General features: G+C 39.2%; 3 protein-coding genes and 1 long non-coding RNA gene across 15 annotated transcripts; 2 read left to right on the top strand and 2 right to left on the bottom strand.

Moving 5' to 3' along the window:
* The first annotated feature begins 1,361 nt into the window (after positions 1–1,361).
* cd9a (CD9 molecule a) lies at positions 1,362–9,155 on the top strand. Of its 4 annotated transcripts, none has more exons than XM_034686047.1 (8): positions 1,362–1,570; positions 3,793–3,895; positions 3,978–4,075; positions 4,515–4,589; positions 4,881–4,982; positions 5,982–6,071; positions 8,075–8,158; positions 8,270–9,155. In XM_034686047.1, exons 1-8 carry the CDS (start codon positions 1,502–1,504, stop codon positions 8,333–8,335), a joined length of 687 nt encoding a protein of 228 aa, XP_034541938.1. In that variant the 5' UTR covers positions 1,362–1,501; the 3' UTR covers positions 8,336–9,155. The 4 variants fall into 4 exon arrangements, with proteins under 4 accessions (XP_034541938.1, XP_034541941.1, XP_034541940.1 ...); XM_034686050.1 differs by lacking the exon at positions 1,362–1,570 and adding an exon at positions 1,956–1,974; XM_034686049.1 differs by lacking the exon at positions 1,362–1,570 and adding an exon at positions 2,636–2,755.
* A 934-nt stretch (positions 9,156–10,089) lies between these two features.
* On the bottom strand, positions 10,090–15,298 carry bbs10 (Bardet-Biedl syndrome 10). 8 transcript variants are annotated; one of them, XM_034686042.1, is made up of 5 exons: positions 13,203–13,319; positions 12,744–12,840; positions 12,524–12,564; positions 11,590–12,420; positions 10,090–11,441 (listed from the first exon to the last, which is right to left on the bottom strand). In XM_034686042.1, the coding sequence occupies exons 4-5, from the start codon at positions 12,333–12,335 to the stop codon at positions 10,688–10,690; spliced, it is 1,500 nt and encodes a 499-aa protein (XP_034541933.1). In that variant the 5' UTR covers positions 12,336–12,420; positions 12,524–12,564; positions 12,744–12,840; positions 13,203–13,319; the 3' UTR covers positions 10,090–10,687. The 8 variants fall into 8 exon arrangements, with proteins under 8 accessions (XP_034541933.1, XP_034541929.1, XP_034541930.1 ...); XM_034686038.1 differs by lacking the exon at positions 12,744–12,840 and adding an exon at positions 15,210–15,298 and having other exon boundaries at positions 11,590–12,564; positions 13,203–13,430; XM_034686039.1 differs by lacking the exon at positions 12,744–12,840 and adding an exon at positions 15,210–15,269 and having other exon boundaries at positions 11,590–12,564; positions 13,203–13,418.
* A 2,724-nt stretch (positions 15,299–18,022) lies between these two features.
* LOC117814601 (synaptotagmin-1-like) lies at positions 18,023–22,713 on the top strand. Its single transcript, XM_034686045.1, has 10 exons — positions 18,023–18,120; positions 18,290–18,402; positions 18,671–18,845; positions 19,827–20,014; positions 20,423–20,536; positions 20,673–20,840; positions 20,939–21,106; positions 21,452–21,569; positions 21,937–22,070; positions 22,194–22,713. Exons 3-10 carry the CDS (start codon positions 18,704–18,706, stop codon positions 22,398–22,400), a joined length of 1,239 nt encoding a protein of 412 aa, XP_034541936.1. The 5' UTR covers positions 18,023–18,120; positions 18,290–18,402; positions 18,671–18,703; the 3' UTR covers positions 22,401–22,713.
* On the bottom strand, positions 20,824–21,961 carry LOC117814603. Of its 2 annotated transcripts, none has more exons than XR_004631599.1 (3): positions 21,868–21,961; positions 21,434–21,538; positions 20,824–21,154 (listed from the first exon to the last, which is right to left on the bottom strand). It is a non-coding gene; the product is annotated as an uncharacterized LOC117814603 (long non-coding RNA). The 2 variants fall into 2 exon arrangements; XR_004631598.1 differs by having other exon boundaries at positions 21,438–21,538.
* Positions 22,714–27,262: the final 4,549 nt, after the last annotated feature.

The raw sequence follows: 27,262 nt of genomic DNA, 5'->3' as shown, positions 1-27,262 counted from the left end.
CAAACTGGCACCCCGGGTAAATCATTTCTAAATCTACAAAATCATCTTTAAATCAATATTTTTTAATATTAAATGTGGTTACGAAAATTAGATGACATCTCTCAAATTTGCGAGGCCAACAAATATACAAAATCTCTAATTTTTCCCCATCAAAACTATATATATAATATATTTTCTTTTTTTAATGAAGAATGTGTATTTCCCCATAAACCACAATTATTATTATTATTTTGAAAAATCATTAAAACATAGCTTTTTGTGAATATAAATAGTCTAAATAGAATAAATCAAGATTATAAGACATATATATGGTATTTCAAAGCACTGAAGTCAATTCACATAGGCCTGCAGTATAGTGATGTAGCCTGGTAATATCAACAAGTAAAATAATGTATATATAAATTTTGCTACAGTTTTCCAGCTGTAAGGGGATTTTATTGCAAGTGCAATTTTCCATAATAACCTAAAGATTGTATAAAAAATATTAATAAACAGGCCTTGTGCCATATACTACACAGCTATAAGAGCAATACATCAATTAACAGAGTATGAAATGTAAAAATGACCTAAAATATTAAAATATTGCCTGCATTCATTGGCAATAATAGCAGCCAAAAACATTACGTGACCAAAGGATATTTCTGTTTTGGCTGTGCATGTAAAACGTGTTTAAACACTGCAGCAGAGCAACGGCACTTGATAGGTGGTTAACACTAACAGTCATGTTGGTGTTGAGAATGATCGGTGCTTGGTCACTTTGTGTTTGAGTTTGTGTTTGAGTGCGTGTGAGTGCCCCGTTCGTCGGCCTGCCTGGGACATACTCGTGCACCGTGTTCATTCATGTACAGTAAATTCGATCCGCGAACGCGCCTTTCTTATTCTCGGGGAATTACGTCACCGCACTGCCCGGGGTGCTGCAGGAACTTACGAGCAAAAAGCCCCAAGCAGACTACTGTTGAGTGTGCTATACTGTCCAATCGTATTTGGAAAAGACACACACAGAGATCATGCACTAAAGTTTCACTTGGCTTCATGAATGAATCCCCTTTTGATAAGGAAGTCGGATCTTCTTGTAAGGCACTTAAGATTTTGTAAATCCATTTATATCCCAATGTAATACAAAATGTAAATGCTATGTAGACGATAAAAATCACATCACTGAAAGCTCCCACCAAATTCAGCAATTAATTAATGGGAATAATAAGAAACTTGATTTTCAAAAGTAAAGAGCTTACCAAAAAATAAAAAATAGGTACCACAACATTGTGACAAACAGAAAAAGAAAAAAGCTACAGGAGCCTTTGCCTTTGCAGTCCGTTATATCTGTGGGGGCGGACCACTACAGGCGCGCACAGCACGACGCGCGCATCAGTGCCAGCGCGTCGGCACATAACCTCATTCTGCAAACTGACTGTTATTTAGAAGGTCTTCTCTTCTGTTCTACCGTTCGTTTGAATAAGTGTAAAACAGAAGAAGTGTGATTCATCGCCCAAGTATCACAATGGCTGCGCTTTCAGGAGGAGAGATGTGCATCAAATACCTTATGTTTGCCTTCAATCTAGTGTTCTGGGTGAGTATGACTCGAGGAAATGCATTGTTCTCTCTGCAAAATGTACATAGTGCCTGATGTCTGTGATCGTGTGTGAGCTTTGCGTGCATGCGCATTCGTGTGTGAGCAGGTTACTAGTCAATAGTGAATGAATCTATTCGGTGTCCCAGATGCAGAATCGGGTCCGAGTGCTCTCGGACAGCCTCAGCTACTTATCATAGCATATTTAAAGGTGCCCCTCGAATTATTTCTGGCACGGGTTACCATAAACACTTAGTGTCCCAATGCGTGTGGAGACAGAGTGGGCTGGAACAATAATCCCCAGTGGCCAAGTGACCCAGTTCCTCCGCGTAGACTACTCTCTGGAGTTTGCGCGCACGGCATTTTAATAACTGCAACGAGGAGGAGAGAGGCGCTTTAATGTGGTGGGGAACGTTATCGATACATTTATAATCAACACTTCTGTGACGCTGAGTGACATGATGAGTTGCGCATGTCAAGCAGCAGCGTGTGTGTGAATGAATACTGGATATCCCATGTAGGCTATTTGTGTCCTATACTTAGCCTGCAGGGTGTGTCTTGTTGTGTCCGTTTTTTGTGATCTCTCTGTGTGTGACAGAGTGTGTGTGCATGGTTTTTAGATGAATGTTTGTCCTGTTTATGAACGTTTATAATTAGTGCAGTTCACTAAAGGGCAGACTGGGGTTTCCCACTCTGTGTGTGTGTGTGTGAGTGCCAGAGAGAGAGAGAGAGAGAGAGAGAGAGAGAGAGAGAGAGAGAGAGAGGGATCATTTTAATTTGTAGAAAATCAGCATTTCCAGTGTGACAGATGCACAGGGGTGACTGATGGGTTTTGACATTTAGAGTCCATACACGTGAAACCCAGCTCTCACCACAACTGCATTTGTCCCCTGCTTAGTTTGCACGAAGCAGGAAATAAAGATAGGCCGCATCAAACAGTCAAAGTTGAGAGCAGTTAACTGCAGAAACACAAAGTGCATAGCAGAGCATGTTGCTAAGCAGGTGTGTTGCAGAAGGTTTTATGTGGACATGCCTCAACAGAGCCCTCTGTGCTGGCTTTTTATGTTGTGAAAGCCTGTACACCCACACAACCTGCACACATGTACTGGTTAAAAACAAACCATACATGCATGAACATGGAACAAAACAGGCTGAACAGGAATTCATATCACAGACACAATGGAGGTCAGTTTAGTGTGCGACACTGCTCTTTTTACCACTCCCTAAACTGTATAATCAGGTGACTGAATAATGGGCGTGGTATTGTTCAGTGCTTTCCTTTTCCGGCCACCTTTTTGCAACTGACACCATTATACTTTACTTCCTGCTGGGAAGAAGTTAGCAATCAAACACTCGCAGCAGTTAGACGGAACCACAATGGGTGTCACTGGGGGAATCAAGTGTGTGAAATATCTCATGTTTATCTTCAACGTTGTCTTCTGGGTATGTGTACCTATACTTTACTGTGTCGTACCTTGTCGTACTGTTTGTGTGTGTGTGTGTGTGTGTGTGTGTGTGTGTGTGTGTGTGTGTGTGTGTGTGTGTGTGCGTGTCTGTGTGTCTGTGTGTCTGTGTGTGTCTGTGTGTGTGTGTGTGTGTGTGTGAAAAGGAGAGGGGGAGTAAGAGAGGGAGAGAGAAGAAAGCTTTGTGCTGTAAAGATTTGCACATTTTTGCTGTAGTTATGTTCAGTTTTTTACCAATGTGACAAAAAGGTTATTTGACAGAAACTATACCCAAGAAACTGGTGGAAGAGGACGAAAAGAATCGAGACACTTTTAAGTTTTGAATAAAAATAATCCTTGCAGCTACCTTTGGTTTGGCTCTTAAAGTTAAAAATTAACCAGCCTGCTGACAAAGCTTTGAATGTCAGGGCCTGCACACAATATACTAATCGTGTGTAGCACAGACTCTATCATTTCATCCTTATGGTTTGTAACAAGTGCTGACTTGTCCAGTGTTGGAAAATAGCAACACACATGCCATCATAATCTAAAGCTACATGATAGATCACATCTTACTTTGTCTTAGAACTAAATGCATTTGATGCGACATTGGTTAAGACTTATCTAGATAAAACTCCATTGTTCGTCAAACAACAGGATTTACTGCTAAGGTATATCAAAAATCTGGAAATAGGCATGACCATCAATTATCACTTTACCAGAATAGGAATTTGTAATGAACATTCACTATTTCATACTAAACACAATGTTGTGCTTCAGCTTGCAGGTACTGCTGTCTTTGCTATAGGCCTGTGGCTCCGATTAGACCCAAAGACCAAAGGCCTGTTTGAAGGATCAGACTCACCGTATGTGTTCTATACAGGTATGATGCTCTCATTCCTGAAGCTGATACCTTGTTCTACAAGTGTCCTTAAATGTATTTGTAACACAGTGTATGTGTGTAGGTGTTTACATCCTGATAGGAGCTGGAGCACTGATGATGATAGTGGGTTTTCTTGGATGTTGTGGGGCCATTCAGGAGTCCCCCTGTATGCTGGGACTGGTAAGTAACATCTTTTTTAATGCCCTTGTTTTTGTATAAACTTATTTTTACTTAATATTTCACTCTTCGAAACATCAGTTAAGTTCTCTATGAGTTATGTACGTTTGTTGTGATGATTTCAGGTAGTAGAACTCACTCTTGTTATCCCAGAAGTAGGTTGTGGATTTAGCTTTGGCTCACTAAGATACTGCACATGAAATGTCGTTCCTTGAACATTGTTTACTGAACAGTGTCAAGGCCAGCCTCTACACTTCCATGTAGTTGTTGCCTCCCTCCCTCCCTCTCTGGCCCTAATCTTCTTGTACTAAATCTCTCTGGAGGAGGAGCCTATGTAAATTGGGTTCAGCTACACTCAAATGACCTTGTCTACACATGCACGCGAGACATGCGCACACATTCACTGTTACCTGAATTTAATTGTTTGTACCTCTTTTTGCAGTTTTTCTTCTTCCTAATAATCATTTTTGCCATTGAAGTGGCAGCTGGTATCTGGGGATTTTCCAACCAGAGCAAGGTAATGTACACATTTTGAGTCTGTTACATTGGTAACTGTATTTGCATAAATGTTTAATATTTTTCTAGTAGTTTGCATGTAAAGAAAGACCAACATTAGAGGAAATACAATAATTGAAAACAGGGAATTAAAAATTAAAGGCCAAAGATTAAATGAACCATAAAATTATAATATCAAGTAAAACAAATGCATAGAAGAATAACATGTTATTGCAGTAAGAAAGGCATTTAAAAGAAATATTTCTTTTGTTTGACATTTTTTTTAAACATTCTTCCTGTCTTCCTGCTGCAGGTGGTGAATGATATCACAACATTTTACCTGCAAACCCACAATAACTACAAGGCAACAGGAGATGAGCGCCTCAAAGAGACACTGCGAGTGATTCAAACTGGGGTGAGCCACATCTCATTCAAGTACAGACTGACTCAGATGTTATGCAAAAGCAATTTGGCACAAAAGCTGTTCTGTTGCAAATGCAATTTGAGATTCTGTTTGTGGTTTGGGATGAATTTTTAACAGGGCTTTTTATATCATACACAATGGCTTGAAGCCTTAAGATTCCTTTACTCTGTAGGTAAAGCTCAGTATTATAAAAAGAGAGCAAATTGATGTGTCAGTGGGTTGGAAACATGCATACAAATATCATATCTGTTAAGCTTTAACCTCAGAGGCTCTTGGCCTAACTTAGCTTACAAGCTAAGACTTTAAAGGCAAGGCATGGCAATGCAACTTTATTTGAATAGCGCACTTCATACACGAGGGCAACTCAATGTGCTTTACATTAAAACATTAAAAGCATTGGAAACATTCAGACAAGCATAACAGAGCACAATTAAAATGACAAATATAGTAAAACAGAAAAGGAAAGGATAATTAGAAATATATAAAGAATAAAATTAAAATCTGCATCTAAAGTGAGTTAAAATAAGCTAAGATAGGGTGGCAGTGGCAAGTAAAAAAGTCTTAGTCTTTGATTTAAAAGAGTTGAGAGTTGGAGCGGACCTACAGCTTTCAGGGAGTTTGTTCCAGATATGTGGTGCATAATGACTAAACGCTGCTTCACCATGTTTCGAGGGGAAAAGAGCTAGCTGGTACTTCCTACATTCACTACTAATCTTGCATCATGTTGGTTTTTTAATCTGAAAAAGCAATGAGTCTGATATCATTTGTTTCTTACTTATATTAGAAAGATGTTTTCAGAAAGTAGCATTTTATATGTGCAGTCAGTATTTCTGTGCAGCATCTTCACTGGCCGCCTGGCAAGCTTACTGTGTTGACAACATGTCAGAAGCTACAAACTGAAACAGAAATTGGAGCTTTATTCTTTAGAACATTTTGGGTTCTACAAGTCATCTTGGTCTTTAACAGTGTGATGTTTTTGTTTGTTTACAGCTGAACTGTTGTGGACCAACTGGTACTGCAATTGATGCTGCCAAAGACACCTGTCCTCGGGGAGAGGTGCTTGAGTTGCTCATTACCAAGGTACAGCTACCCTGAATTTATGTGTAGAAGGAATGCCAACACAGTCTGACACTTCAGCAAAGAGACAGATAATGAAAAATGTGTCAAAACTGGGGACAATCTAAAATCCTCCAAAATAAATACAGCATGCTTTACCTCTGTTAGAACATGGGCATATATACAGTGGATAGCAAAAGTCTACACACCCCTGTTAAAATGCCAGGTTTTTTTATTTAAAAAAAGAATGAAACCAGGATAAATCGTGTCAGAACTTTTTCCACCTGTAATGTGACCTATAACGTGCACAATTCAATTGAATTTTTAAAAAAATCTATTAGGGGTAAGACTAAAAAATAAAATACTAAAATAATGTGGTTGCATAAGTGTACATACCCTCTTATAACTGGGGATGTGGCTGTGTTCAGAATAAACAATCACATTCAAACTCATGACAAATAGTGGTCAGTATACACCTGTCATTATTTAAAGTGACTTTGATTAATCCCAATAAAGATCAGCTGTTCTAGGAGGATTTTCATGACATTTCCTCAGTTGCATCTTACAGCAAAAGCCATGGTCCACAGAGAGCTTCCAAAGCATCAGAGGGATCTCATTGTTGAAATAATCAGTCAGGAGAAGGGTATCAGTCTGGAGAAGGGTACAAACATGTTCCAAGGCATTAGATATACCATGGACCACAGTGGAGACAGTCATCATCAAGTGGAGAAAATATGGCATAATAGTGACATTACCAAGAACTGGACATCCCTCCAAAACTGATGAAAAGACGAGAAGAAAACTGGTCAGGGAGGCTTCCAAGAGGCCTACAGAAACATTAAAGGAGCTGCAGAGATTTCTAACCAGTACTGGCTGTGTACTACATGTGACAACATCTCTCGTATTCATCATATGTTTCGGCTATGGGTAGGGTGGCAAGAAAAACATCCAAGCCTGGCAAAATTTTTCAAAAACAGACATGAAGTCTCCCAAAAGCATGTGGCAAATGTCTTATTGTCCGATGAAACCAAAGTTGAACTTTTTGGCCATAATTCCAAAAGGTATGTTTGTCATAAAAACAACACTGCACATCACATAAAGAACACCTTACCCACAGAGAAGCATGGTGGGGGCAGCATCATGCTTTGGGGCTGTTTTTCTTCAGCTAGAACTGGGGCCTTTGTCAAGGTGGAGGGAAGTATGAACAGTTACAAACACCAGTCAGTTTTGGCACAAAACCTCCAGACCTCCGTTAGCGAGATGAAGATGAAGAGGAATTTCTACTTTCAACACGACAACGAACCAAAGCATACATCCAAATCAACAAAAGATTGGCTTCACCAAAAGAAGATTAAAGTATTGGAATGGCCCAGCCAGAGCCCAGACCTGAATCCAGTTGAATATCTGGGGGGGGGGGTCTGAAGAGGGCTGTGTACAGGAGATGCCCTCACTATCTGATGGATTAGGAGCTCTTTTGTAAAGAAGAATGGGCAAACATCACCACGTCAAGATGTGCCATGCTAATAGACTCCTACAAAAAAAACAGAGTGCTGTAATAAAATCAAAAGGGGCTTAAAAAAAGTATTAGTTAAAGGGTGTGTACAAATATGCAACCACATTATTTCAGCTTTTTATTTTTTATTCTTCCCCCTAAAAGATTTCTATTTTTTTTCAATTGAATCGTACATGTTATAGGTCACATTAAAGGTGGAAAAAGTTCTGACATGATTTATCTTTGTCTCATTTTTTTACATCACAAAACCTGTCATTTTAACAAGGGTGTGTAGACTTTTGCTATCCACTGTATATATGTATATATTATACCGAATAATAGTGTGACATGTGTCAGAGGTTTATAAGTCTTTCCTCTGCAGACTTATCCCCTCTGCCTCTTTGCATAGTTACTATGGCAACAATGGTTTACAAAAGCCTGCACACTCCTTGGCTGTCTGTGATGTTCGCCATACAACAAGTTCTGTTCACTCAGTGTAGGTATAGACAAACTGAATCGTTGTTTTGTGTTGTAGAGCTGTCCTGATGCCATTGATGAGGTGTTTGACTCCAAGCTACACATCATTGGAGGAGTGGGCATCACCATTGGCATTGTTATGGTAAGTATGGGATTAGATCTTAACTGGAAATCATCACAATCTAATGTCTATAATACAGTATTGACAGAAGTTATCGAACACACAAGTTATGAAGCTCTTTGACTGTTACAGGTGTTTGGGATGATCTTTAGCATGCTCCTGTGCTGCGCCATCAGGAAGTCTCGAGAGGTGGTGTGACACCCACCGACACACCTTCAAGTCCTTGTTAATGTTGCATGATGTCATTCCTTGAGTCACATGACTCTCCACTGCCAATAGGAACACTTCTTGGTCAAAGGGGAAAGCGTAAGCTAGGATGGGTGCAGAAATTTCTGACGAGTGCATTACATATTAATTATAGCTGTACTGCTGACACTTAAGCCCACCTTCCTGTACTATATAGATGCAATGTGGTTATTTGGCCCAACTATAAAATGGGTGTCATCAGTGCTTCAGTGACTATGATGTACAATGATGTGTAATTTTGTGGTCATTTGATTGAAATTAGTGTTTGTGAACTGCTAAATATCGGAACAAAAGATAATGTAATTTGTACTGGTCACATTCTGCACCATGGCAAGAAAAAGTAACAGAATAGGGCCATAAAAAAAACCCTCTCACTTCAGCACAAATACAGCAGTAGCCAATGAAACTCAACAACTCTTCTTAAGACACAGAAGTCAAGCTATGGTGACTAGTAGCCTATCGAATGCTGAGCTGTAAACTGTGTTATTTCCAGCTTGGTATTAGAGTAGCATAGCAAGTTTCTACATTGTGACATTTGATTTGTTCCTTTAATTTCATTCTCCTAATTGCCCTTTACAAAATTGCCTTTAATTTTGCCACTTTTTTATGTATTTTTTTATATGTAAAAAAATGTATGCACTTCTCTGGTTCCTTGCTACATTGGTTTGATGTGTTTTATAATATCATTATTGTTTTAGAGAGACTGGAATTATTTATACCATATGCACTATGTTTTACAGAGAAAAAAAATAAAATAAAGAGAGACAAATAAAATAAACTGACTAGTGGACTTTGTTCAGCTGTCTCTGTTGTCACCTTTAAAAAAATCTTAAAGACATTTATTTAAACAGGCCTTCGAATCACCTTGTACAGACTAATGTTCTAATTATGCTATTGTCTGCTTCTTTTACTGGTATATGATTTCATTTCAAATTTTTATGATTTCATTTCAATGTTTTATGATTTCATTTTAATGTTTTATGATTTCATTTTAATTTAAATATTTTTCCGGTGAAGCACTTTGTATGGAAGCCCGTTTCCGCCAGCTTCAAACATTTTTTTTTTAGGAAAAGTAAAAAAATAAAATAAAAAATAAATAAATAAAATTAAGTCATAACAATGAGATACTAAGTCATAATAATGAGATTCTAAGTCATAATAATGAGATAGGTCTAAATGGGCTTCCATGTGTTGCGCGGCAGCTACAATTTGGTTATTATGACTTAGTATCTAATAATTATGACTTAGTATCTAATAATTATGACAACTTTTGTCATAACTTTTTTTTTTTTCTAGCTGGCGGAAACAGGCTTTCATAACTTTGTGATTTTATTCTATGAAAGGTGCTACACTAAATAAAACTTACTTACAGTATTATATAATGGCATCCACACTTATACACAAATGTTTACTAGCTAAATAACTCCCTATCATGCAAGCTGTACCTATGTCACATTTAACAGTGAAGAATATGGGGCAATGTTAGCCTAAGATGGGTGTAGGTGCCTTTATCAGACTAAAAAACAACTTCCAGGTTCTTTTAAGTGCACAATAGGGAAAAACAACTCAACCTTCTTTGATGTTGGCTACCACCTAGTGTGACTCATATGATCCAGAGCAAGAACAAAGTCCAAAGCCGTCTTTGAGATATTTTTTCACAACTAATTTACGGAACATCTATTTTCAAAACAAAGCAAAAACACTGATTACAGGACACATTTATATACAGGAGAGAGGAACTGATTTGTAATGACTCACTTTTTCCTCCAAATGAGGTGAGAATAAAGTTAGTGTTCCTCCCATAACTGTTCCAGGAAGTCGACTTTGATTTCGTTGTTGACAGTCTGGTGTTGCCATGTCAGACACCCCACCCCCAGTATGGAGATAACACTGATTATATAAATAAAAAAAGAGTGTGCAGGTTTGTGAGACGATGTCCCCTAGCTGCTTTTTGTGTGATTTCCTTTTATATAACAGACAGTGTTCTGGCCAAAGGGAGAGGGAAGTAAAACTGAGATAAGGATATGAAATGTAAAAAAAATCAGGAACCACGATGAGGACTCAAGAGAGAAGAAGCCAACATCAACACTTACACCCTCTCAAACTATTCAGCAGAAACACAGAAGAGGACCACAAAACTATTTGAAAACAACAGCACATTTTGTCCCATGTCTTATCAAAAGCTAGCTTTGATTCTGTGTCCAAGAAAAAAATGCTGCAATCATTTACAACCAATTATTTCTAATTCTCTACATAATACATGAAGAAATAATTTTCTGGCTTTCAGTGAGACACAATACAATCTCATTCCTCAACCTCAGCCTTTGTGCACTCCCAGGAAATGTTTGCAAGTCCTTTTGAACCTTTGTGTAAGGTAGTGTGTATGTGTAGAACAGAGTCCATCTGAAGAAGACTTGAGACGCACTGCAGCACAGCCAGAAGCAGCTGGTATTTACAGGAGACAGATTCAAGGCCAAAGCCCAACATAAAAACTTTTGAGGGAATGTCAATCTCTCTACAGCAGGGTTTGTTACTTACACCTCCCTGTAGATTCTGTTCAGGAATGTCATTGTGTTTTTGTTCATTTACAAGTCCAGCATGAGTCTGCAGAAAATGTCGTGGACTGTGGGAGTAAACATGTCTGGGCACACTCAATAGAGCATTTGCTAACAGCTGGGAAACAGTAAAGATGTCCAAATATGTGTCATCCATAACCAAGCGGCTGTGTCCATGCTTTATGAGGGCATGGTGTAAGAGGAATTCAAACGTTCCACCGGCAGGTACAACACAGCCTGGCTCTATCAAACACTGCTGGGAGGGAGATAAGTTGGGTATCTGACTTTGTGTTTGTGAAGGTTTGCTTTCGTTAGAGGTCTGCTTCGATGCTGTAGTTGCTGTCACACCAATGGGCTTCCAAGTTGAAAATAACATGCGGATGGCATCATGAAACGAACATATATATTGGTCTGTTTGCCCTTCCCCAACTCCACAGATGATTATACCGCAGGGTTTGACCATCAGTCTTTTGTCTGAATCATGGAAAGCAATGTGGACATACCTGTGGAAGACAAAAAGAGTTCAATTTTGACCCACATAAAACAAACTATGTTGGAAAAACAGTGATCAAAAAGAGTGAATTATGTGTACATATTTCTAATTTTGTGATGCAAGGTAAATGAGGGAAAAAGAGAAATACACCTTCATACCTATGAGCTCCTAGCAGTATTGATTGGCAAAAGGTCAGTGTAGCGACGTTGTCTGGTTCAATCATCAAGCAGTCTGTTACAGGTGAGGCCCCACTTAAATGTGCAAAAAGAGACAGCTCATCTTCATCAACACACTCCACAATGCATATCTCTGCCTGTGCAGCTAAGGCCAGGACAGCAGCTGACTGTTTCGCTGAAGACAGGACCACAGAGACACCTAAACTCTGTAGGTGTGCAATGGCGCACTCTAGTGCCCTTTCTGTCCATGCACTAAACTGCACAATACTTCTCTCCTTCCTTGACTTCTCATCGATCCCTTGACCTCCACATCCAAGCTCCAGCACTTCTCCAGCACATAGCACTTTAGGCTGCAGGAAACCAGTTAAAACTACAGCTTTTACTGGCTGCTGGCTTCTTAGTGGGCAAGGCGTAGCAAAGTCTCTGTGAATGACCTGCCCCTCAATCAAACGTGAACAACTGATTGGGAAGCCTGATACAGGTGTAAGCAATGCAGGCAGGTTGTCCTTTATGAAGTTAAGTGATATGGAAGGATGCTCATTTTGTAATTTCCAGTTATTGAGCACTTCACTAGTGAGGTGGCTAAAAAAGTCACAGTGCGTTTGACCCAAACGTGAATAAAAGAAAGATGCCAGCAGTTTTTGGATGCAGGGATTGTTTGTTTGAGAATGTGTTGTTGCAGTGAAATCCTCTCTTTGAAGACAGCCTCCATACGGGACCACTCCCATGGCAATTATGTCATCCAGCTCCTCCAATGCAAATGTCAAAAGCTTTTTGGTCAATCGTCTGGCAGTAGAGGCAACTGCTGCTTCTCTGGAGTTATAAGTGTGGGACACATTCGGCACCTTGCAGGCTGCCGTATGAATCACTCTCAGTAATGATGCCAGCAGTAGGATAAATGTCTTAGATCCATCACCTGTTACAGCGCTGTGTTTCAGGACACACTCAACAACCATCCTTGAAAAAGAAGAAGAAAATGTCATAAAGGAAAAAAATTGCATCATGGTGATTATTATACATACATCCTTTTTTATTGTATTGTATGCTGGTATGGTAATGCTAGAATTACACAAAAAAACAAATTGGCAAAAATTGTTAAGATCTGTGGGAAAATGATGGGGGAGCAGCAAGCTGACCTGCAGCAGCTGTACCTGACCAGGCTGGCTGTGAAGGCAGAAAAAGTCTGCAAGGACTCATCACACCCACTCTCAGTGGAGTTTCAACTACTCCCTTCTGGTCAGAGGTATAGATACCCAAAGATAAGAACAAATCATGCTAAAAAGTCATTCATCCCCATGGCAATAACTCAATTAAATAATATGCACTAGTGATTAAACTAAGGTTGTCTATAAGTACACCCAGTGTTTTTCTATTTATCTTGGGCTGAGAGAGCAATGACTACTACTGTGAATATGATGTCATGTCTGTGGAGGTGGTTTTATTGCAGTAATGAAAAACAGCAATTATGGTTGTTTGTTTTGTTGTGAGTGTCTGATGTACCTTTCATGTTGTTGTGTTTTTTAAACTGTGCTGTACCACAAATTGCCTCATTGAGGACATTCAAGTATTTCTAAACTAAAGACTATATATGTTACCTGGCCAGTGGATGCTCTAGTCGTAGTGCTGTGAGAATTGTTGTCCCACTGCGGCTCAACATCGCCTGTCCTGTGTCTCGGGTAAACAGCACCTGTCCTCCTTCAGGGCCAAAACTACGGAGGACAACCGACTCCAACGCAGACACAGTCTGCAGAACATGTTCCAGGTGAAGATGCTCCACCGGCAACATTATGAAACCCTGGATGGCACACTGACTGAGGTTCAAACTGTAAATGAAAAACAAACAAACAATAAAATTGTTAAAAATCAAATAGATGCAAAGACAATGTATCAATGTATGAACATGCAGTATCAAATTGTATGTTTTTGACTCATCATTAAAACCACTTGACAGAGATATCCACAGTGATCTCAACTTTAATGTATTTCATGAATTATATTGCCCTGTATGTTCATGAAAACACAGGCTTCGAGAGTCAGTATGCCATTAATTAATTTCAATCAGATATGGTAAGTATTAAGAATAATTATAAAGAAACAAAATTCACATCAAAGGTCTGTCTTGCTGTCCTAAGTCATAGTGGTATCAGTATTACATCGAAACAGCTTCATGACGGGTTTAAAACTTCTTCACAGTTGGTCAAAAATTATGCATATGGCAGTCAATACTACTGCATAAATTATGCAGCTTTTAACTTAACACTTAACTTAGTTTACACAGTATTATGAGGCATACAATACAATGCCTAATAGCTGAATGTAAATTATAGATATTTTGTGTTAAGTTTTTAAATATAACCTTACAGTCAACTATCTGTGGATTGTCTAGTACAGGTGTTCCCAAACTTTTCAGCACTTGACCCCCAAAATATAGGTTCCAAAGACTCGCGACCCCCACGGTCCCTCAAAGTGATTAAATGTGACTTCATTTAACTGGTCTGCAGAAAATGATCCTACCTATATGAGCATGTGGCTTTGTTTCCTGTGCCTTTATGAATTAACCTGCTGTTACTGATGCTTTTGATAATTAACTGATCACTAACCCTAAACTTAGGAGTCATCTGGCAAAAAGAAAGGCAGAAAACGTATTACATTTTCTATTTTTAAGGTTTTATTTCAAGATTAGCAACTATTTTTGTCGATTTTTTTTTACTATAAATGGATAAAATTAACTATTTTAGATAACTTTTGTCATTCAACTTAACAAAGTTAACAAATTATTTAAAAGTAATACAAAACGTACAAAGAGAAGAAAAAATAAATAAATAAATAATTGATTTTAGGTGAAGGTTTTATGAGCATACTGCATCAAGTGAGGACATTGAGATATGCTGTATGGGTGACACCATCGTTCATTAATGCATATAAAATATGTACTATATATGAAATGATTGTAATGAATATAATATGTTGTGAATATATATGTAATATATGTGTATGAATTTATGTGCTTTGGCAATAAAATGTCTTTGTTCATACCAATAAAGCAAAATTGAATTGAATTGAATTAACTTAAAAAAAAAACAACATTCTGGCAGACATCTCACGACCCCCTATTTGTGTCTCGCGACCCCCCAGGGGGTCCTGACCCACACTTTGGGAACCCCTGGTCTAGTGCCAGGTGTGTGCAACGATATGATGAAGTCAAAACACATGGTCTGTCTGGGACTATCAGATCATGTACATCCACTATCCCTCTGTTACATCTAGCTATGTAGCAACAAGAACGAACCTTGAATGAAGCATATTTCATACTTCATACAACGTTAACACTCTGTGCTTCTCACTGTTCAGTTCTAAAAATGAATACATCACATATTATATAAACTTCAGGTGTGTTTCTGTGGTTTCTGGTTTTCTGTCGCTAGCTGAGGCACGATGATAAAGTTAGCATCTGCTAGCGTGATAGTTAGTTAAAATAATGCACTGAACTCACCATTAATAAGCTTCATGGACTAGACTCCCCGTGGTGACTCATGCTTAGAGAAAACAACAAAGATCAATTCATTTTCATGACTGTAATGACCTCAACAGTGAGAACTCACCATCGACAACAGGGACGCTTCCTCTGTATCCTGGAGACGAGATTTCTTCTCTGGTCTGATGTCTGAACATAATTTAAATCAAAGTTGAGTGCTGCCGCCTGCCGGATGGAGTGTGAGTTGCATTTTAATCCACAAAATCCTGATCAGTAATGTCTACGTACACCAGGGGTGTCAAACAGATTTCAGTTCAGGGGCCACATACAGCCCAATTTGATCTCAAGTGGGCCAGACCAGTAAAATTCTAACATAATAACCTATAAATAATGAAAACTCTAAATCTTTAGCTTTGTTTTAGTGCAAAAGTACATTCTGAAAATGTTCACATTACATGACACTTTTTTTAGAAAAACAGCTGTTGTATTTTTTGCCATGATGAGTCTCATAGTGGGCCGAATACTTTACTCTTTAAGCCCTGAAACCAGCTGCGAACACACCAAACACACAGGTTACCCATTCACCTGACACAGAGTGTAATGTTTACTGCAAAAGAACAGATAGATTATAATAATGCACAAGGTACAGTTGACTATTATGGACCCCTCAGCTCCAGCATGAACAGTTTGCTTGCTGTACAGTGTTGTATGAAGAGGTGGAGTGCTAGTGCTAGAAGTGATGGAGCGCACCTATGACGTATGCAAATGCATGGTAAGCACGTGCACGATATGTAGCTGCTTTTTTCCAAAAAGGTGGATCCACCGCTCCTGCTGTTACAAGTTTACATATACCAAAACTTTAGTGTTGATTGGATCTTGAAGTGCTCTAAAAAGTCTATGAATTTCCTTACTCCTGAGTAATGTGACTGAAAAATGATCAGAAAAGGCTAAATTATCAATATTAGGATGACACCACCATATCTAAGCACAGATGGGTTGAACATGTTTTCCAGTAGAACATATGAGGTTAATGCGGGAATTCATCAACAATCAAGTAAAAGTCAATGTGTGTGTATGCCCCAGATCATAAGGGACCCTACCCAGTAAAATGCCAAGTTTCAAAGAGTCTCACGACAAGGTGTTCCTAGAGGCCATTATTATGACCTCTGACCTTAGGATATAAAATGTCATACATTAAGATTTTTTTAAGAAATTCTGTCATCAAAACTGTATTAACTCCTGTGCTACAAAACACTTCCGTTTTTATTGAAGTTTCAGGGCTTTTGAAAACCAAATTCAGCTTTGTTCACTTTTTGTGAGATATTGCATCTACCAAAATGGGATGGACAGGTAGACAAACTCAAAGAAATATGAAAAACACTATTTAACTTCTCTCCCAAAGCAAAAGCCATGCATAAAGTGTACACTTCTATATGTCCCAGACAGAGGTTATGTTGAGCCCTCTGTTCCCCGACCATCCCCCCCATCTCCTCTGTCTCATCCCTCCTTCTGTACAGTGACTCTGTGAGTCTCTGGTACCTCAAGGTGAACGGGGCGGGGCCGGAACTTGATCTCTGTGTTGCTGCAGAAACCACATCCTAAGTTTCTAAATCAGGCAACATCATCTATACATAGACAATATGAGACAGTTCTGCAGCCAGAGGCACACACACCATTACACACACATACAGAGCTGTCCACGCTGAATGTAAATGCCCTCTATTGCTGAACCTTCACTATGCTAACGAGTGTTTAAAAAGCAGTGTCACTACACTGATGAATATGCATGAGAGGCCTGGTGAGGGTGACCTATAGGGAAGGGACAGAGGTCACAAGAGGTCGGGCATCAGAAAGAAGCAACCATGCTCCCATGAGGGCTGAATTGACTGAAAAGAGCAGATTCACCCCAACACACAACCAGCAAAAACACAGAGAAGCAGCACAAGATGACAGAGCCACGATTCCGCCTATGCCAACCCCAACGCTGTCTTGTCGGACCCTCCCTCGCTCTTTCTCTCTCTCTTCATCCAGCTTTCACACACCTGCAGTCTTCTTCTTGTTTGTCTAAGTGCCAGTAAGAAAAAAAACTCTCCTACCTTACCATTCTTCTTCTTTCTTTTTTGCCCTCTCTGGTCCTGTCACTTTTTTCCTCCATCTCTCTGGAAGAAAAAAAAGAGAACCTGTGAGGCTGAGATTTGTTGTTGGAGCAACTTCGCAAAGGTATGTCTCTTTTTCTCAGTATTAAAAAGTGCTTTCATTCATTTCTCGTTATTTCCAAGTGAATGGTAACTGTGGGTAAACACATGGGGTGCATGAAAGATTAGTCAGGGTTCTGCTGGTCATTCTGTTAAAAAGATATTAATCACTAACTCAAATTCTACTTTTCTGACGTCTACTAAAATACACATTGAGGTTAAAAAGCATGCGGTGTCAAACTTATAATAAGGCTATTTTTAAATTATGTATTTATCTTTTAGATAAATAGCCTTCATCTTGCAGTGATACAGTATTTTATATTCTGCAGTGAACCTTTCCAACCTTGTAAGATCAGGTGTGAGAATCAGCAGCTGCATTGTGGGACCATATGGTGCAGCAAATGACTCATTCATTATCATGTCTGCAACAAAAATGAAGGAACGATGAAGATTTATACATTTACTCATATATGCTTTTGATATACCTCACTCCAATAATAATTACTTTTAAAGGAATACAGCTGATGCTCTGATTCAGTTTCTAATTTGCACAGAATACATAAAAGCTGTGATTATTTAAAGTCTAAGTTACATAAGGACATCAGAATCAACATTATTCCTTTAAATAAGTACACTTCACTAGAAATTATAAGTATTGAGAACTGTAACATATAAGAGGTACAGCCCTGTTTTGAGTCAAAATCAGCTCATTTTGTTATTCTTTGGGTTCTTTTGTTTTCTCAGGCAGCTGTTTATGATTCAGTGGCAGCATCTGTTTGAGGCGCCGTCTTTTGATAAATCCTGAACAAGACAGGACAGCCTGAGATCAGTGTCTGCTTGGGTGTAAGATCACATCTGCTGACTCAACCGCAGATACTCAATACCTGTAAATGATTGCAGAAAAAAAAATATCAAAACATTTCTGCGCTTGGGAGTTCAGACTTGGCAGTGGGACCTTTCTCTCATGTATTCTGTTCACCCGACCTTGCCTCATGGTTCTCACCTCTGGCAGCTGGCCGTTAACAGCGGAGGTCCACGCGTGACACTTCAACTTCACTTCTCTCCTTCCTCTCCCCTCCATGTCAGCAGGTTTGGCAGGGACGGCGGGTTGCATATCCTGTGTGTGTAAGTGTTAGTGCCAGGCCAGCAGAAACAAGAGAAGTCACTTGACACTGACGGACATACAGCATCTATAAGCACATTATTGCTTCAAAAACACATGATCAATGAGATTAATGGATACTCTGCTCTGAGTTTTATGTGTCTATGAGGTTTGTTTCTTAATGCATTGACAGATGTAATTTATTATTGTATTGATATATAACCATGACGATGTTGTAAAAATTGTTTGTTATGGCTGTGTAACCTCCCTGTACTTCTGTCTCTCTGCCAGTTTTTCTCTGGATCTGCTGTCACCACTCAAATAATGACTGGGAACCATGGAGCCGCCCCTGGGGCACAAGGCACTCCTGTTGCTCCAACTCAAATGCCAAATGCAACAACCACCCAAGACCATGGGCAGCCCCAAATTCCCAACAAATTCATGAGTGAACTGCACAGAGCCAACAGTGAGTAAGACAGCCTCACCCATTCTTAATTGAAATGTACTTTGATAAGGCTCTGGTATTGTGAGTGTGCAGAATCATGTCAACATGCTGTTCAGAAGTGCATCTCAAAATATATGCATGGCAAAATAGCTAGATTTGAAACTGGTATACATTATGTAATTTTTAATAAGTATAAATAAGAGACAAAGTAATATCTGCACTCCTGGTATCCTGGTATAGCTATCATATCATCTTTTTTAGAGTCTTAAAAACAGACTTTACACAGTCCTTTAATATAACAATAAAAATCAAGATCAAATTAAGGTAAAAGTTGAAGCAAGATTCTAAACAAAAAGTCAAAGTGAAAATATAGCAAATGTCATAAATGGGACAATTTACAGTAAACATTTTCTTCATTGTTAGAAAGGGCTGACTACAGTGGCGGAGCCAAGGGGTGGCCATGTCCACCTCTGAAAACTGATTGGCCACCCCTGTTGCCACCCTGAAATTCTTAAACATGATTGGCTATTTGCCATGTTAGAGACATTACTTATATTCAAATCAGCTATTGTGTGTTGTTGTGTTTCAACAAGCTGCAGAGACCCTAGATTCTTTGCATTTGAATTATTATTTTTGTTGATGCTTTGACTTTGGAAAATCATCTTCATTTTGAGTCCGTAAAGAGTTCAGTTCAGCAGATTTAAATGTTGATACTCTGTCGAGTTACAATTTTAATGTTAACGTTAGAAATCCACAAAAATGTAATATTTTTTAAATTATTTTATAAAAGAAGTTAAAGTAGATGTGATTATTGAAGATAACCCTCTTAGGTTTGGGGTAAGCCCCTAATGTTTTCCACATCTGGCCACCCCTTCAACAGTCAGTGCCCCAGTTTGGCCACCCAAGTCAAAACTGTCTGGCTCCGCCACTGTCTGACTACAAGTTGATATGAATCAGTTATTTATCATTAAGTGTGTGCATGTGTTTTATGTGGATTTGCAGTGCCATCATGGGCTGTTGCTGCCCTCTGCATGGTGAGCTTGTGTTTGGTGCTTTCCTTTACTGTGTGTGTGTGGAAAAAGTTCCTGAAAAAGAAGGACAAGGACAAGGACAAAGAAAAGGACAAGAAAAAGGGAAAAGAGAAAAGCCAGGGGGACTTTGACACTGAAATGAATGGAGGCTACATCAAGGTGGGCAACACACAAGTTCACGCACGTACACATCCTCTCGCTGCAGATGCATTGTCCTTGCAATGTATCAAAGTCCCGACATCCGGGTCAGTCAGGGCTACTAAAACTGTCAGTGTGTGTTAAGACTAATGGATGTTTTGTAAGTATAGGTTGAGGTCTGAGATGAGTTGTGTTTCAGGTCACATTTAAACACACTGGAAGTTTAAAACTTCCCCTTCAATCAGTAAATAATCTTTAGATGGCAACATTAACTCTGTTAAACTGCCTCTGGCTCTGTGATGCTATTCAGCATACTGTAGGAACACAGAATGGATCGCTGCTCTCTGAGTTGACAGAGGCTCTTCATTGATTACTTGTAAAGCAGGTATATTTCACCTGCATGTGATGTGTGTGTCTGTTTTTTTGCAGCCAATGAAAGATGAAGGTAAAAAAGAAACAGAGCTGTCAGATAATGAGCCCAAGGAGGAGGAGAAGCTTGGAAGGCTACATTTCACATTAGACTACAACTTCACCGATAATACGGTGAGATGCCATTCACTGAAACACCGTCTGCTTACTTCACAATGTCATATTTGAACAGTTTCACCACTCTATCAATTAACCAGATGATCTATTTTCTGGGTATTCCCTTCCTTTGCTTTGACATCCAACCACATAGCTGGTAGTAGGCATCTTGCAGGCTGCTGAACTTCCTGCAATGGATGTTGGAGGTAGCTCTGACCCTTACGTCAAACTCTATCTGCTCCCGGACAAGAAGAAAAAGTTTGAAACCAAAGTTCACAGGAAGACCCTTGAACCCTCCTTCAATGAGACTTTTACATTCAAGGTAAATAAACAGACGAATACAAGTTGAGTTGTTCATCCTTACTGGGGCATAATACCAGCTGGCACATGATGTGTTTTCAAAAAGACTGTGCTCTGCAGGTTCCGTACACTGAGCTGGGCGGTAAAACACTAGTGATGACCGTGTACGACTTTGACCGCTTCTCAAAACACGATGCTATAGGAGCTATAAAGATCCCGATGAGCAGTGTGGACTTCAGCCAGTCTCTGAAGGAGTGGAGAGATCTGCAGAAGGCAGAGAAGGAGGAGGTGGGAGCACACTGTCACAAGGGGAGAGGAGTTGAACTTGAAAAAAGCCTGCAAAAGTAAAACAGGAGGAATCAAATTGCATTCAGTGTTGACGAGCTTTTAGGATTTTTTTTGTTCAATTTCCCCACAGACCACAGTTACTTCTTTTTGAATGTCTGTAGTCATCTGCTTTAATAATTACATTCAATCTCAAAAGCAAGCAATCATTCACAGAATATTCATCCTGTTTTTGTAGCCCCTCTAGGTCTAAAGGAGCTTTTGTGACTTTCAGCTTTAGTATTCTTATTGTAACTATGAAGACAATTATACAAGTCCCTCACAACATACCTACTTTCTTTCTATTAGAGTGAGCGGCTTGGAGATGTGTGTTTGTCCTTGAGGTACGTGCCAACTGCAGGGAAGCTGACAGTGGTAATCTTGGAGGCCAAAAACCTGAAGAAAATGGATGTGGGGGGTTTATCAGGTGAGTCAATTATTGAAGATATTTCAGTTCAGATAGAATTTGAATTGGAGGTCCATATAAAGTTCCTCCTCACAATAAAAATATGTAATGATCAAAAAACTTTGTTTGATACTTTTAATAGTATGTCTTTGGATGTTATCATATGATACAGTGTACTCTTAAAAGCCTACATGTGTTGTAGTTGATTAATCAAGCCTTACAACTACTTGGTGTGTCGACTTTCAAGCAGTTACTTTTTCAGGGGCAAATACTTGGAGTTACCGCAAAAGATGTCGAGTTTAATGACTGATGGAATTACCGTATCGGTGCCAGGCTGTGGGTCTGTTGCTCTGCCATGAATCCCCTCTCCTCTTCTTCTCTCCTTTAGACCCTTATGTGAAGATACACTTGATGCAGAATGGGAAAAGACTCAAGAAAAAGAAAACAACGATAAAGAAAAACACTTTAAACCCTTACTACAATGAGTCCTTCAGCTTTGAAGTGCCCAGTGAACAGATAGAGGTACGCATACTTGTGAACACACACATTCACACACACACACACACACACACACGCACACACACTTACTAAATCTAAGTCATGAAGTATTCATTACTATTTTTGTGTGTGTGTTTTTATCTATAGAAGGTGCAGATAGCAGTGACTGTGCTGGACTATGATAAGATTGGGAAGAATGATGCCATCGGGAAGGTACTGTTGGGAGGCAACAGCACTGGAAAAGAGCAATGCCACTGGTCAGACATGTTGGCTAACCCCAGGAGGCCAATAGCTCAGTGGCATAGCATCCAACCAGAGGATGAAGTCAATGCACTTCTTTCCAACAAGAAATAAAACTGTGGCGATCAGAGGACGAAACCTATGCATTTACTTCTACTCCCAGTTGATGTTCCTATCTCCCTCTTATTCCCCTGAAACTTCTTAAAGCTATTTAAATAAGTCCACACAAAAATAATCTTTTTAACCTTTAACTATATCAAAGTGTCTCTTGTGGACTCTAAGCTAACTTCTCTCACCTGCTTCTACCTATTGACTGTACATTAATTTAGATGACACACCTACATCTCCTCCCATTGTTGAAAAGGGAAGCCAAAATACTGCCTCAAAGTGCGCTGACATGAGCAGAAGTTATCTGGCTGGTAGTGCTACAGGGTAGACTTCACACATCTCAAACATGCATTTAACTTAGTGATAAATTGGCAAAGATCCCTAAGGTTGTGACAGTCCACAGCAGACACTGATGGTTACGGAAAGATAAATGACTTCTGTGTTAGTGGTTGTTGCATTTTTGCACTTTACTCATAACAAAGTTGTCGGGCCATGAAAATCCCAGGAGTTTCCCGGGTGAATTGACAAAAGCCAGGAGCGAGGTGGGAGATGACCTCGAAATTAGGGATGGGAATTTACAATGTACTCGATTACTCGAATTACCTAATGAACAATTACTCGAGTACTGCCAATTATTTATTTTTTTAACCATAAACAAAAATAAATAAATAAAAGTCTGTCTGACACGGACCTCCCGGACCAGAATTTTAACAGCCACTTTGTCAACACATTGCAAATCAACTCTAAGTTCTGCTGCCTTTTCTTCATACATCTTTTCCACTCTCGTAGCTGTTGTTCTCCGTGATGGTAGCTTGTACTCCGGCTCGACAAACGCAATCTCTGTTGTTTTCTCCTTGTGCTTTAAGCGCATGTGGTTAAGCATCAAACTAGTATTTCTATGGTATTTAAGTTTAATGCCACATATCTTGCACTGCACATTAACTTCATCGTTTTTTTCTAAGTACTTCCAGACATCACTTTTTTTAGCTGACATGTCGCAGACGGTTCTGTATTTGTTGTGCTTTTGCTTTCGGTGGAATAATATGTTCCTAGAGAGTTGCCGTAGCTGCCGTAAAAACAGTTGTTTTTGCTGAAATCTGGCTCAGTGTGTACTAAAGCTGAAGCCGTGGCCGGAGTTTGTATCCTGTTAATTATTTTCCTACCCAGTATATTCAGTTAGGCAAAAACAAAAAGCACATGGTCACACATGTAACGCTGTATGAGTTCAAGTTATGTTGCCAGGTGTACGAGTAACAAAATGTTACTCGAATAATGGGGTCAATAGCAAGTAATCGAGTACTACATCCCTACTCGATATATGGGAGACACCTGGGAAAAACTGGAGTGTTGGCAGGTATGATAACTAACTAAAACTAGACCTCCCCGAATAAATCATCTCTTGCACATGAATCAGCATAATATGACCTAAGAACAGCCAGCCAGTTCTAAAAGTTTTGGCTTCACTTTTGGGGAGCTGTTGGGCCGTCTATGTTTTCATGCAGTCTGAGCTTCTACCTAAACTGCTGCAAATAGTTTTGAACAAGTTGTATCACAATGTACAGTGCTATTAAACTATAAAACTTTTTTTTTTTTTTTTTCACCTTTGTGAGTTTTTCCTGTGTTGTGTTTACTGACATGAACATCTCACCTGAAATTAACATGGTTAATTTGGAAAGTGAGACAATCGTAAGAAGAAAGAAATTAGATTATTATATATCTGCTCTTATATCTCTACTTTCATTATACACTGTTACACTAACAGTCATGTTATTTTCACTCTTAATTATCATTTCTCTATTCTCTTACTACAGGGTTTGAATCTTATCCTGTACTGTTTCTGCTAGAACATTGGTTCCAATGTCATGTTGTATTTATCATTCAGGGAAATGTGACATTTTTTTTCTACAGACTAACACGTTTCAGTAACTCTATATAATATTTTGAAAAATTTAATATTAAAAAAGAAGTCTGCATGAAAGTTAAAAATCACAACAGCTGAGTAAACAATTCAAACTAGCTTACAAGATTCCCCATCTTCAAATGCTCTATGTTTTTAAAAATGACACCAATAGCAGCACCATGGGGTTATTCAGGGTTTGCTTGAATGCTCATGACTTATTAACCAACAGACATAGGAAATCAATATTTGCACAGTGTGCTCCTTGGATGATGATGAGTCCTTGCTGTGCTTCAAAACAAAAGCCAAACAGTCTATACTTTATAAAATGTTCAGAAATCAATTCCTTTCTATTACACAACCAGTCTGTGCTCAAATGCAACCAAACTTGTTATACTTTGGATAGTAAATATCACATGTTGCAATTATTGTTCAAATCCACATTTAAGTTCAATGTCTAACTCGAATCAGCGATGACCTTCCTTCTCTCATTAATTTTTCCAACCCATGGCTCATATACTCTTTCATAGGTGTGTATTATTACACAGGGGCCAGCAAAGTTTTACCAATTGGGATGAGACAAGATGGGAAGCTTGCAGTTCCCAGGTCTCAAAATGCATTATCTTCACAAATTGTCATTGAAGTTCGATATTTTTTTCCAAATTTCAACTACAGGAGGTAGCTCATTTTTAATTATTGCTGAGAAAGGGCAGTGCCATTGGTGTATTTATGTTTCTCTGCAGCTTGAATGCAATAACAAAAATTTGTCCTAATCTTTTTACGGACTAACTGTTGCCTGGATCTTTTCCAAAGAAGCTATTTGTGATGGAAGGAAAATTCAAAGTGTAGCTAATAATATCTATTATATCACTGGTTTTATTCAACTGTCAAAAGTATGAGCAATACAGTGAGCCAGAATGCGCTATACACAAATCTTAAAATTTAGGTAATTGATTGAAATTCAGGCATTACGAATTATTTTCACCTGTGTTGGATTGTTGAATAGAAAAGTGACCAGGGGTGAAACTGGTGAGTAAACATTCTAATGCTGGTGGGCAAGACACATCTGCTAACTTAATGCTAAAAAAAATGTTTTCAACAAAAGTACTCACCAAGTGATGAACAGCAAACTCTTCTGTATGTATTTTAACCATGGCATTTTCCAAGTCACCCTGGTAGCACACTGTAACTCAAAGTTAGCCTGGAAAATACATACTGGAAAATGTATGTCACCAACCAAAAAATAGCTAAGTTTTCCCAAGAGTACACATTATGTCGTGGACGGCCTAGAGAACAGAACACTGCCATTTTTCTGCTACAAGCTCACAAGCTTGTCAACAGCAGTCATGCCTGTAGACTGTATGGTCATGCCTGAGCACACGAGTGGCAAATGAGTGCACGAGCATCAAATTAACAATTCCTCAACCAGCAACAGGTATTGTAAGAGCATTTCAACTGATAAAACACCCAAAAATCTAAATTACAATCCCAACCGTTGCATTTTTATTATCAATAAGTGGTTGTGTTATAATAAAAATTGCCAACGTTAAAACTTTAAAACATTGAAGCTGCTGTTGGTAGTCACAGAGTAAACTTCTGTTCAGAGCAAGCGGCAACCTCGGGTCTAAAAATATGAGTCTAATGCGGAAGTGCAAAAAGCTGCAGTTCATCGAGGATCCATTTGAGGCTGGCTCCGGAAGTACAGGAAGTCACATACACATGAATGGGAAAAAGACGATCCTTACAGCAGAAATAAACATGTTTACAGCCTGGTACAAAAGACGAGTGTAGTCTGGATAGCTCATTTCTCGATCGGCTCACACTGTGAGGGGGGTGAATTTTTGTCTAACACAGCAATTTCGAAGATATTGAGATTACAAGTCTTCCAATGAGAGGCACAGCTGACTGTGGGAACACTGTCGCTGTTGGCTATGAGGCTCAAACTCCGCCTCTTTACGTCACTTTCGCTACACAGCAGCAATATGGCTGCCGCCAACGATTGGCCTCAAAACAGCTCTTCAGAAACAGATGGGTGATGTCACAGATACCACGTCCATATTTTATACAGTCTATGGTTCAGAGAGAGGAACTTCGAATGTCAACACTATCCCTCCCAACCAGATTTCCTCTTGGCCCCCCAACACAGATAGGCGTGTGCAGTCATAACAGTGCCGGACTCATAACCAACCAGAGGACATAGTAGGGGCCGCCTCTTAACCAATCAGGACAGAGGATTGGAGATTAGCTATGCTTGGTCCGTCATAACGGGAACAAGGGGAATAATAACATTGCTTTATACAAAGGCATTGGAAAACACAGAAATTATGCAATAGTCTCAAATTACTCCACTTACCGATTAGTACCGATGGGCATTATGACCTTTTCTCCAAACCTAGCAGAAAAAAAGTAACGTTTTTTTTACACCATTCCTACCAACAGCAGCTTTAAAACTTTAGAACATTAATGTTTGTAAGGGAAGCATTAATGAAATGTAAGGTTAGATTCATTTGAAGGTATGCTAATTTCTCAATGCGCGAAGATGAGCCTAAAACCTTTACAGCTAGCTTAGTAGCTAGCTAGGTTTAAACTAAATGTCAATCCTTTCACTAACATTAATACCATAGACTGTATAAATAATGGACGTAGTATCCGTGACGTCACCCATCTGTTCCTAGAAAAAAATTCATCCCCTGGACAGTGTGTGCTGATGGAGAAATTGGCTACGTAGACCCAGGCCGTTTTTTGAACCAGGCTGTAAACATGTTCATTAATGCTGCAGAGACGATCTTTTTTGAATTGGTGTCTATGTGGTTTCTGGTGTTTCTGCAGCCAGCCTCAAGCGGATTCTCGATGAATTTCAGTTTATAACACTTCCGCATGGGCTTCATAGTTTGAGACCAAAGGTTGCCGCTTGATTAATACCTAAAATCTTCTGGAAAAAATTGCAAGTTTTAGTATCACAAAAGTTTTG

Source organism: Notolabrus celidotus, chromosome 6, assembly GCF_009762535.1.
Source record: "Notolabrus celidotus isolate fNotCel1 chromosome 6, fNotCel1.pri, whole genome shotgun sequence".
NCBI lineage: Eukaryota > Metazoa > Chordata > Actinopteri > Labriformes > Labridae > Notolabrus > Notolabrus celidotus.
Note: the sequence above shows the minus strand (reverse complement) of the source record. Positions and strands in the feature narration are given on the sequence as shown.